Source organism: Cryptomeria japonica, unplaced genomic scaffold (assembly GCF_030272615.1).
Source record: "Cryptomeria japonica unplaced genomic scaffold, Sugi_1.0 HiC_scaffold_321, whole genome shotgun sequence".
Taxonomy (NCBI): domain Eukaryota; kingdom Viridiplantae; phylum Streptophyta; class Pinopsida; order Cupressales; family Cupressaceae; genus Cryptomeria; species Cryptomeria japonica.
In genome coordinates, this window is record NW_026729143.1 from 30,077 (window position 1) to 42,109 (window position 12,033).

General features: G+C 37.6%; 1 protein-coding gene across 1 annotated transcript; it reads left to right on the forward strand.

Moving 5' to 3' along the window:
• Nucleotides 1–8,525: 8,525 nt before the first annotated feature.
• On the forward strand, nt 8,526–11,304 carry LOC131056390 (ankyrin repeat-containing protein At5g02620-like). Its single transcript, XM_057990761.2, has 3 exons — nt 8,526–9,054; nt 9,465–10,024; nt 10,295–11,304. Exons 1-3 carry the CDS (start codon nt 8,535–8,537, stop codon nt 11,192–11,194), a joined length of 1,980 nt encoding a protein of 659 aa, XP_057846744.2. The 5' UTR covers nt 8,526–8,534; the 3' UTR covers nt 11,195–11,304.
• Nucleotides 11,305–12,033: the final 729 nt, after the last annotated feature.

Consider the following 12,033-nt stretch of genomic DNA (forward strand, 5'->3'; position numbering starts at 1 on the left):
TTGTAGGTTGTTCCTGTCGACTGAATGTCTTAGGAGATAGTGGGAGTTGATCAGCATGACAGATATACTCACCACATCTCATGTCTTTAATCTTGAATTTTTCTTTTAGCTCTATTTGTTTGGATGTAGAAGCCTTTAATGATTCTGGATCCACATAAGTTGATGAAGGAATAGCCTCTAAATTGATTGGGATTGTTATTTCTGATCTAGGTCATAGATTGTTGCAATATATGAATGGGTTAGGATCAGCTTTGATGATAACTTCAACTCCATTGTGTGAAAACTTGATACATCGATGGTATGTAGATGGTAATGCGCTCATCTCATGAATCCATGGACGTCCTAGCAATATGTTGTATGTGAGATCGAGGTCAAGGACTTGACAAACCTCATCTTTTGTAATTGGCCCAACTCTAAGAGGTAAAGTGACTATGCCTTTGGATGAATGCTCTTCATCATCATATGCTTTGATGGTAATTTTGTTTGTAGAATTCATAGCTTTATCAGAATATCCCAATTGTTTGATAGTGCTCAATGTACAAATGTTTAGACCTGCTCCTCCATCTATCAAGACTCGCTTTATTCAATGTTTATGTAGGAAGGTTTCAATGTGTAAAGGTGCATTATGTGGTTGGCTCACAGAGGCGTCATCAGCTTCTGTGAATGTAAGGGAGTGTGGAACAGAAAGGTATCCCACCAAGGATTGAAACTGGTCCATGTTTAGATCAATAGGGATGGAAGTGTCTCTCAAGGTTTTGTCAAGAATGGCCTTATGTGCAGGGGATATGCGTAAAAGTTCAAGGATGGAGATAGGTGTGGGTTTCTTCCCTAACTGTTCTACAAGGTCATACTCAAGTTTGGTTGATAAGGAAGTAGTCTTTTTAGCTGGAGCACCTTGTAAAGTGAATTTTCCTCGATGAGTTGTAACATTACACTAAGAGGTAGGTTCGGAAGAAGATCTAATTCCTTTCAGGACAACCTTGGGTCTTTGGGTAGAATTCTCATGCGTTTTGTCCTTGATGATAATGGTAGAGACATAATTGTCCATTGAAATGTGATCAACAATTGAATCATAGTTATAGGATTCTTTGGTATAGTTGGTTTGCTCATCTATGGCTTTAGCTTTTTCCTTGTCATGTTTTGGGAATGGATCTTTAAAGATCTGATTTTTTAAGAATTTTTTTGCATCAAAATTAAAATCACAAAGAACAGATGTTGTGTATAATTATGAGATATTTCCAAAAATGTAAGAAAACCCGAACAATTCACTGATTTGCTCTCAAAATTAATTGTTTATGAAAAATCATAAAAAATTCATAGAAAATGAAAATGTGCTCCAAAAATTCTAAATTTTGGATTGAAATCTATTGATACTGTCTTCAACTTGCCAATAAAATTCTGTGCAAAAATTCTAATACGTTTGTGAGATAGGATCAAATCTCTCCAAGATCTTGATTTTGTGTCCAAAACCCTAGCTGCACAAGGTTTTCTCCAAATTGTTTTACAAAACAGCAATATAGGGTTAGAAAAACCTGCAAAAAACATAGATCTAACAAAAATCTATGTCCCATGGGGCGTGCCAAAATGTATATGGTGAAAATGGAAAACAACAATATTGAAAGACTAAATGAATTCAACCACAAAACCCTAGCCTAACAACAACAAAGATCCACCATAACTTATGAAGATTACCTAAGACAATGCAAATCAAATGAAATCACAAAGATTATACCATCACATGTCCAATAGGGTTTAGATCTCCATTCTTCCTATCTCCATTTATCTTGCTTGATATATTTGCTCTTAGATTTTATATGTGCACAAGAGCTCAACAAAGAACGGAAATGTGGTTGAAAGTAGGCTTGATCGCATATGCAAGTTTGAAAGTGTAATGTAGTTGAGAAGTCAACTAATCAGGGTTGATAATGAAGGAAGTGTCCTCTTATATAGAAGACACTGTAGGAAATGGAGGGATAAGATTGGAGGTGTAAGAGATAAATAGTCAGCTAGGATTAGAGGGTAGGTAGAGAAAATAAGAAAATAATGAAAGGGTAGGTAGTGTAGGAATTAAGAGATGAATGACATGTGTCATGGGTAGAAAAGGTTAATGAATTAATTAAATAAATAAAGATTTATTTAATTAATAGAGGAAGTGGGATCAATTAAATAAATAAGATATCTATTTAATTTAGGAAAAGGATAATTTAAATAAATAAAAGTATTTATTTAAATGAGAAATAAGGCTAAAAGAGGATAAATGAATTAGTTAAATAAATAAAGATTTATTTAATTAATAGAAGAATTAGGCTTAAAATAATTAAATAAATAAAGATTTTAGTTGTCTACAACTATAATTTAGTTGCATTTCATTTAAGTGAATTTGTTATAAAGAACATTCATTCATCCATGTAGTGCATTCATTTTAAATATGCATTCCTTTCATCATCCTTTAAGTTCATTTAGAATTCATTTCATAGGTGCATTTTTCCCCATTTTGTTTCATCTAGATTCATGAGATGCATGCATTATCCTCCAATTGCACTAAGGTGCAGTTATTCATTATCCTTTAATTGCATTAAGGTGCAGTTATTCATTATTCTTTATCCCCTATTTGCATTTGTTTGCATTATCATTTCAATCTCATTTATCACTTAGTTATGTTTTGAATCATTTTAGTCATTTAGATTAATTTTAAATACATCTCATAAACATTACATCATTTAGATACATTCATTTAAGTGCATTCATACATAAACATTTGTATCAACATTTGTTCATCCATTTAAAGTGCATTCATACATCACATTTGCATACACATTTGATTCACTTAGATTCATCTTACAACATGCATCATTTACTCATATCATATCATAAAAAATGAACAAGTATTATCTATCACAAACATCATTATGCATTATTTCAACTCATTATTTTTGCATACATCATCATCATTACATCATAATTAACATCATTACCACAAGCATCGTCCATCTTCTACCTGCATCCACATAATTAGACAAATCATCCATAGCATGCATCTAGAAATCATATCATCACCATGTATATATAGTAATCAAATCATCCATAGCATGAATCTAAGCATAACTCATAATCATCATCCTGTATCAACAATATACGTGTCATCATACATATGCATATAATATCAAAGCATGGGATCTCTTCATATATCACATTAAAAAAAAAGATTACATGTATCATAGTACAATGATGTCAAAATATATCGACTACCAAAATCCATCCAAGTCACAGTCCAAAATAATAATGTAACAAGTACCTAAAATATCTCAAATGGCACTCTGGCCAGATGCTGCACCACGACTACCCCCTACTCCTCCCCAACCACCTCACTGAGGAGGACCCATAACACCCCCACTTCTCTGAGCCCTCTGTGACCACTTTGATCTTGCCCACCGCATCTTAGAATAGCTCAGTGCTTGCTGACTAACTGGCACAACCAGCTCATATATTCCCCACCAATAGTCAATCTCTCCACTTGCCTGTCACATCTCCCTCAACACCACCTCAGTTGGACCCTATGCCTATGCTCCCTCCAAGACTTGGACTCTATCCTGCACCTCCCTCAACCTGTCCACCAGATCATCTCTCTCTTTCCTCACTACAGTCAGCTCCACCTCCCATGCAAATAGTTGGACATCTCTAGCTGCAATCTCTGCCTCGCTATCCTCTAACCGAGTCTGTGAGTGTAAAATCATATACTCCCATACATCTCCATCTCCTCCACCTATCTCTCCCCCTCCCATCTCCATAGGAACCTCTCCTCCACCTATGGCTCCCTCTCCCATCTCCATAGGCACTACACCCCCACCAATATCCCTACCTCCTTCTTTGGCAGCCCCTCGTATCAGTGGACCCTGTGATAGTCGCAACGACTCTCCCCCTCTACCTCTCCTCTGTAATCATCCTCCTCCACCACCTCCACCTCCAAATCCCCCTCCACCACCAAATCCTCCTCGTCCTCCACCTCCTCCTGCTCCACCAAATACTCCACCACCTCCATCTCCTCCTCCACCTTTTCCTGCTCCACCAAATCCTCCTCCACCACCTCCATCTCCTCCTCCTACTCCTCGACCTCCTCTCTTCCTCCTTTATCATCTCCTCTCATCCTCAAAAGGTGGTATAGGCTCGATCGGATCTGAAATCTATATAATCAGATGTGCAGTATGATACTGTGTGTACTCCTCTGTCACCCCTGCATCGACAATCTCAGGCCTCATATGCCCTGGTCTCGCCTGTAAATTCTGGAACTCTATCAAGGCCTGATCATATGGTAACATTGGTCCCCACTAAAATCTCTCCCGTACTACCCATGCATACTCCCCTGAGCCTCTCGACAATCCCTACCTCCGTCAAAACTGCCTCATCACTCTCCCTGGCACCTGTCTCTCTATAAGGTAGGATGTGCGCCCAATCAAAAAGTGTGTCATAAATACATACAGTAGCACTTCTGCATCATCCTCCCAAGGCTCACACTCGATATACAACCTCCATATCACTGTATCTAGGTCATCTAAAGCCCGTCACAAAAAATCCAACTTCCTCAGATGGGGCTGGCTCATCATCCCTCCATACATATAAACATAGGGCTGATATATCACCCTAAATATCAAGTAGACTGTTCGTGTGACTGGCAAGTGCTCCCAAGCCCAGATGTGTAGTAATGTGATCCCTACTGCTAGTGATCTCTTCTCTCGGTACACCACCTCGTGTAGCTCCCTATAAATATGTGCTAGCACACATGGTCCCCAGGCATAGTGGGTCCTCTCAGTCATCATCTTCTCAATCACCTGGTCCCAACCAACGGCTAGTCCATGTGAACGTCAGTCGGGGCACACCAAACCCCCGACGATCCTGGATAAAACTATTGGTAAAGGCTCATACAATGCTACTATGTCCTCCTAGGATACAAAGTCATCCTCAATATAAACATCATCAGCAAATATTCTCTACACCGTCGTCGTCCCTAATGCTTGATCATAGGTCACCAGCTCCCCTCTAATCAGGATGTGTAGTATCCTCCACACATCCTCTAGCATCACTGTCATCTCTCCCATCGCCAGGTAGAAGGTACATATCTCACTATGCCAATGCTCGGCCAGTGCTGTCATCAGTCCGCAATTCATCCGAATCACGGGACGATAGATCATATCGTACAAACTAGTCGCAGCGACGCAGAATCTGTCTGCCTCTGTCAGCTGCTATGTGGCAGGATGCTGCTCCGGCATCTGTAGAACAGGCACGTCCTCCTACACACATCAACAAACATTAGTTGTTTTGGTACAAACTTTCTTAAGTTTTCAACCTAGACTATCAACAGATACTTTGATCAAGTATCTTCGGGTCTCAATAGGTAATCGATTATGGCAATCCTAGACTACAACAGACATTTATCATAATGACCTAGTCTCAAGGGGGCTGCTATAATTCACCAAAACAACCAATCAAACAATCAACTGAGACATCAGGCTATGTTCTCTAACACTGGGGAATTTTTATCACAATAGTGCTATTCTGCTCACAATAGCGCCACAATTTGTGCACAAAAGTGCTAAACAATCAAACACGCTAAATTAACTACACAACAATGCTATTCAATAACAACAGCACTACAACAAACATACAAACGTGCTAATACTACAATACCACTACTACTATGTAATGAAAGCACTAAACCTAACACAAGCGCTACAACTACTATACAATAGCACCATTGCGGCATAATAGTGCTATTCTAGGCGACAATAGCATTAAAACATGGTTTTAGCGCTATTATCTTGATTGGACTTTGATGCCTGAAAAAACATGCCAAAAATGCACAAAACACAAAATTCAAAATTTGTGTATAGCTGGTTTGTAGTTGTCTGGCTGTTGGAATCGACAGATCCACTCTAGCCGGTGATCTTCTATAGGCATAGGCATGACGATCGTTGCTCACTCCTTCACCAAAAATTCCCTATCAGAGCTCTAAACTGCCAAGGAGATAGGTGCAAATGAGCCTATTTTTTCCCCTTCCCCCCCATATATACCATCCAGCCCTAACCCTAATTCACCCCGCTTACTGTTGTGGTCCCTCTAAACTTCCAACGTCTCTCATTTCCTCATTTTACCCCCATTTTTCTCCCATCATTTCACCGTTATTGCTAATTTCTTGTATTCTACCTCCCCTCAACTTCTTGTTCTTTTTCGAGAGATCACCCGATTTTTTGAAATTTTTTAGCCCATCTGTCGAGGGGACATAGCACCCACTAAATTAACATTTATGGGGCATATTTCTTCACACCTATTTTTCTTTCTTTGAAACGATGTGATAAACCGCACCGTCTCAAAGAGGGGCAAAAGTAGTCACATAAATCTGTCCATTTAATTAAATGAATATTTACTATTTATTTGATTATTTAACTATTAATAATCAGTTAATTAAATTAAAATTTAATTAATTCATCCTCAGCCTCTTCTCCTATTAATTAAATAAATTATTCAATTTATTTAAATATTAATTAAGCTACATTCTTAAGGAATTAAATGAATAAAACATATTTATTGAATTTAACCCTCTTTCCTCTTTTAAATAAATAATAAAATATTTATTTAAATCCTTAAACTACTCCCCCCCTCCCCCCACTTGCATTCTCCTACAAATGCAAGTTGCACCTATTTAGTTGAAATAAATGAATTTTATTTTAATTAAAATCCTATTTTCCCTCACCCACCAAACCCACTTACATCTTAAATCCCCTTCTAGACAATTCTAACCACTTTCTAAATTCTTCTAAACCATTCCTAATTTGCCTAATCCATTTCCTAAATATTGTCACATTCCTAGGCAACTTGAAGTCACTTCTCAAAGCCTCAAAGTCTTTGAAAAGCATTAAAGGCTTTATGTATTCAACAGGTTAACGCCTAAAGTATTCCAAACCATTAATGGCTCTTACATGACCATTAATGCTTAACTCAACTCACCCACATGGTTAGAGACTTTCCTCTAACTTAACCATCCTTTTGACTCATGGGTCTCTTCAAGCATTAATGGTTAACTCAACTCACCCACTAACTCTTGTACAAGAGTTTAGCCATTGGATAAAGGCATTATTCATTGGATAGCGACTTTATTCATTCAACTCAAGCTTAACCTTAACTCCTAACCTAACCTTCATGTCATTTCAAGCATTTAATGCTTCTTCCCTCTCCTCTCAAGCCATCTCATGTTGGCATTTGTCATCCTGGGATTGGGTTGAAAGCCCTCACATGGATCATAAATCTTTCTATCTTGACCCTTGTTGAGATTACTTAATCTCAACCATCCATTGCCCTATTTTTCCTATAAATAGAGCCCATTCCTTCATAATTCAGATCCAGAAATCTTGTATGCATCTAATCTATAGTGAAATTTAAGAGATCATTTTAGGAGTCATCTAATCTACATTGTTATTTTGGTTAAAACCAAGATAGCTTAATTAGGCTTTCTCATATTTCGCTTGCATTTGCATATTTTAAATCATTTTTCATAAATCTTGAATCTCCATAAGACTTCCATAGTAGTGCAAAGAGCTAAGGGCTACACTCATGTGGAACTTGGAGAGGAGAGGAACAAGGGAGAAGCTACTATGAACATGTTGGCAAGCATTTGGAAGGGTCTTGTGTCTTTCTTTTGTTTTTGCATACTTTCCATTAAATGTTTGATCTCTCTTCATATGCTTGCTTAGGATCGTATTTCGTTTATGATACTAACACTAACAGTTGATTCTTGAGTCTTTTGTTTGTGTTCCTAACATCCTATTTTGCAGTGCATCGGTTATAGTAAATGGTACATGTATAAAAATGTGTGTAAATAAAGACAACATAATGTGCAATGTATGAAAATATATGTAATTGAATAAGAATGATAGAATGAAAAGAAAGAAATTAATTTAAACAACAGTTATATCGTTTATTGAAATATAACTATATTAAATAATTATCTAATCCACTGAAATAAACTCAACATTAAATAAAATGTGTACATATTTCACATAGAATAAATTATTAAATTATAAATGATAAAAAAAATTTGTATTTGATTTCAATGTACACTTTCATCTAAGAAAAATAGACATTCCAACTATGAAAAAGTTGTAGTAATTTTGACGTGTAGGATCACTTCAAGTATTAAAAAAATAATGTTCTAGCAGAACACCCCATAGTCATATTATTCGCACCAAACTAGAGTAATTACTTGGCACCCAATCAAAGCTAATTAACACTGGTTATTTGCACCCAGTCAAGGTCAAAATGTTGTATCTGTTCCAACGAAAGAAAAAGTGAGATTCCAACTAAAGTTGTGGAAACCCTGAAGTGTAAGATGTGGATACTTGTATTTTTAATGTTTCCCTTGTGGAAAAACTGAGACCACATATTCTATTATGTAGTTTCTGGCATAATACTGAATGTAGTATTATTCAATCCTATTACAAAGAAGCGTGCCTTGGTGTTGAAGGCTATAACGGCAGATATTTAGCATGGCCACTGAGGGTCAACAACTCGGCGGAAGGATCGATCCTGACGCCTTCAAAGCTGCGGTAACGCGTTTAAGGATCGATCAACAACTGAGTTCCCAACTTAAAGCAGCTCTCAACAATATTACACCTGGAGGGGAAAATACTCTTCTCCATTTGGCTGCTAGTGTAGGAAATCTACACTTCATTCAACAGCTCCTGCAACTCAATCGTCAACTTCTGAAGGAAACCGATCCCGAAGTGAAGCCTCTGCTTGTGAATGCTACCAATGCCGAAAAGGATACTGCGTTACACTTGGCTGCGCAGGGAGGTTTCTCCAACGTTGTGAAGATTCTACTCCAACAACCAGAAAGTGGTGTGGATCTCCGCAATAAGCTTGATGAAACAGCTTTGTTCAAAGCCTACGAAAGCGGCAATTTAGAGACAGTGAAGGCAATATTTGACGCATCTCCGTCGAGCTTACTCGAAAGTACGGTGCACAAGAGGAACTGTTTATCTGTTGCAGTAAACAGAGGAGATTCAGGTTATTTTATTTCGATTTTAGGATTTCTTTGCCTATAAGTTTGTAAAAGTATCTGCTAAGCATCTCCTAATTTAACGGTTCAAGACAAATATCATTTTGTCCCCAATTTTTTCTTTATCTTAAATAACACGAGGATGATTGTCTATCATGTTTCAGTTCTTTCTATTTTTTCAAGTCGTTTGATTATGTTGTTTCTATTTTACTTCAGCTTCTGTTCGTTTACAGTTGATAACCAATGAGTTCTTCTTTACTTCTTCGTGTATTTAGTTGAATTCTGTATTTATGTTGTTATATTAGTTGAGGTCTGTATCGCTTCAACAAAGGTAAATTAGGCATTCTCTTACCCTTGGCCCTTCTTGAAGAACATCTTATCTAACTTAAGGCAATGATTTTGGATGCTTCTTTTACAGATCTAGTTGATCATATACTAAATTTATCAGATGCGAAGCAGTTAATCCAACGTAAGGACGAACTTGGCAACACAGCTCTGCATATAGCTGTTGAAAGAAACTACGTGCATATAATAAAGAAGTTAATAAAATTTGAGGCCGAACTGTGTTATTGGGTTAATGACAGCCAAGAAACTCCCATCTGTGTGGCAGCGAAATTGGGTCATCTGGAAGCAGTACAAGAGTTGATAAATGAGAGGCCAGACGCTGTCGAAATACGGAATAGTTGTGGAATGAACGTTCTGCACTTAGCTGCCCTAGTTAGGCAAGTGCGAATTGTTGATTACCTGAACGAAGAGGTAGGCTTATCATACTTGGTCAACAAGGGACTTGACAAACCTCCACATGAAGAGCCTCTGCGAAGTGGAGGAAAGACAGATCCGGCTGAAAAGAAAGATCCAAAAGATGAGCCCGTGAAAAGTGGAGGAAACACAGATGCGGGTGAAATGAAATCTCCTTTTTCGAGGATAAGTGAAGGAGACACACCACTGCATATTGCAGCAAAGAAAAAAGACTTGAATGTAAGTCTCTTTTTATACAAACCTCTGTTTGTCACTGCTGAAGTTTGTTCTTTCAACCAATTACTGTGTACAGCTATATAAGTTTTGGGTTTGTGTAGATTCTTAATCTAATCTCGTCTATATATAGAGTCAAATTACTGAAAGTATTTCTACTGAAGACAGAAATTAAAATCATCACGGCAAGAACTTCCGTAGAAGAAATCTTTATGCATAGTTAGTTCCAATAGATCATTTAATTTTTATGAACTTATTTGAGTTTGCATTTTTCAGATGGTGAAGTCGTTGCTTTGTATAGCGGGGATAAACAAGTTTGCTGTCAACAAGGCAGGCTTAACGGCCTTTGATATCGTGAGAGAGAACACGCACTATCACGAATCTGACAAGATAATTTCAGTTCTGGCCAGTTATCCTTCCAATCGCAAGCCATTCTTGTACAGCGCTCCAAAGGTGAGTGCAGAGAAACATGAGGTTGCTGTTGAGATGGTGGACAAAACATATGAGGACAGGCGCAACACAGAACTAGTGGTGGCAGTTCTATTAGCGACAATGTCATTTACGGCAGCTTTCACTGCTCCGGGCAGTTTCGTGACGGACGATGGGAATGGAAATGGGGACTCAAAGGGATCGGGAATTTCGCCTGCGCCTGCGCCTGGAACTGGCTCAGACAAGAGTTTAGGTTCGCCGATTCTGCTTCCGTTGGCCTCCTTCAAGGTTTTTCTCATCTTTGATTGTGTGGCATTCTTTCTGTCGCTCTTAGTGGTGCTGATGTGGCAGATGAGTACACCTATTACCACGGGAAATAAGGTATTGTTCCTCTGTATTACCAACCTATTGGTTTGTGCCACGTTTGCCTTTACGGCCTATGGCTTCATGCTTGCAGTGTATGCCATGCTTTCCAACATGAATCCCGAGCTGGCTTGGTTCATTCTTGGGGCGTGCTTGATCATCTGCTTCTGTGGTAATTTCACTTTTTTCTACATGGCTGCAAAGTTTACAGTGAAGAAGGCTAGGTTTAACCACCTGAACGGTCTACTTCCTTTTCTTTCTGACCGTCTGGGGGAATACGTGTGGATAAAATTAGAAAGATGGGGGCTTTTGGACTTGGTGCGCCGGTCCAAAACCAAGTGGCTTGCTATCCTATACTACCATAGCAATGAGAACGATAAATAAGGTTTGGGAAAGTTGCTTTTGCAAGTCTGATACAGTGTTGCAGCTTCTTATTTCTACATGACTTTGATCGTATTCAACTATGTCTTATAATATTAAATGTTTTCATATTATTAGAAGTGTACAAAGTATCTACATCTGTGTTCAAATCAGATACTTGCGTGCTTAGAGCTGATTTGATATGTGTATGCTTCAAGTTGAATGTTAGATTTACTGTCAATAATATTTTTGTAAATTATTTTTATATTTAAATGATTATATTTATGATTCTTGAAAACAAATAAAGTGTATAAGGGTGTTTAGTCTTTTGATTGAAGATTGTGGGTTCTTGATGAATGGATAGATTATTTTGCCTTTGTATTTGGAAATGCAATCTCTCTTCATTACAAAAGAGGGTGGGTCCATATAAAGTAAGGGACCTTATCTAGACATGATCATACAAGTACATCATTAAAAATGCATTCCTTATGAGAGCCTAAAAGATAGAAGAAAAATATTCCATGAATAGCTTCCATCTCACAAGTGAACTTTTACGAATAAAATAGGAGATTGCTCAACTAAGTAAGAAATATGAACATTTGACTAACCTAAATTTACATTTATAAATATGAAACCAAAAAATCCAACAAAAATCATTTGTAAACATAAAAATTAATAGGTAACACAGTAACACAAAACATCTGATCATCCAAGCTTGTACTTTTGCAACTCTAGATGGGGAAGGTAAAGAGCATTAGTTGGTAATTTATTTATTTATTTTTGTTTAAATATGAGGCTAAGGTGTGTAATTATGTGGTCAATCATGTGACTATAGAAATGATCCTAGACAATCAAATGACTAG

Excerpts from the sequence above, each read along its gene's own strand:
- LOC131056390 (XM_057990761.2), top strand. The coding sequence starts at position 8,535 with ATGGCCACTGAGGGTCAACAACTCGGCGGAAGGATCGATCCTGACGCC. Across the intron at positions 9,055-9,464 it reads AGTAAACAGAGGAGATTCAG|ATCTAGTTGATCATATACTA; the intron begins GTTATTTTATTT and ends CTTCTTTTACAG. Across the intron at positions 10,025-10,294 it reads CAAAGAAAAAAGACTTGAAT|ATGGTGAAGTCGTTGCTTTG; the intron begins GTAAGTCTCTTT and ends TGCATTTTTCAG.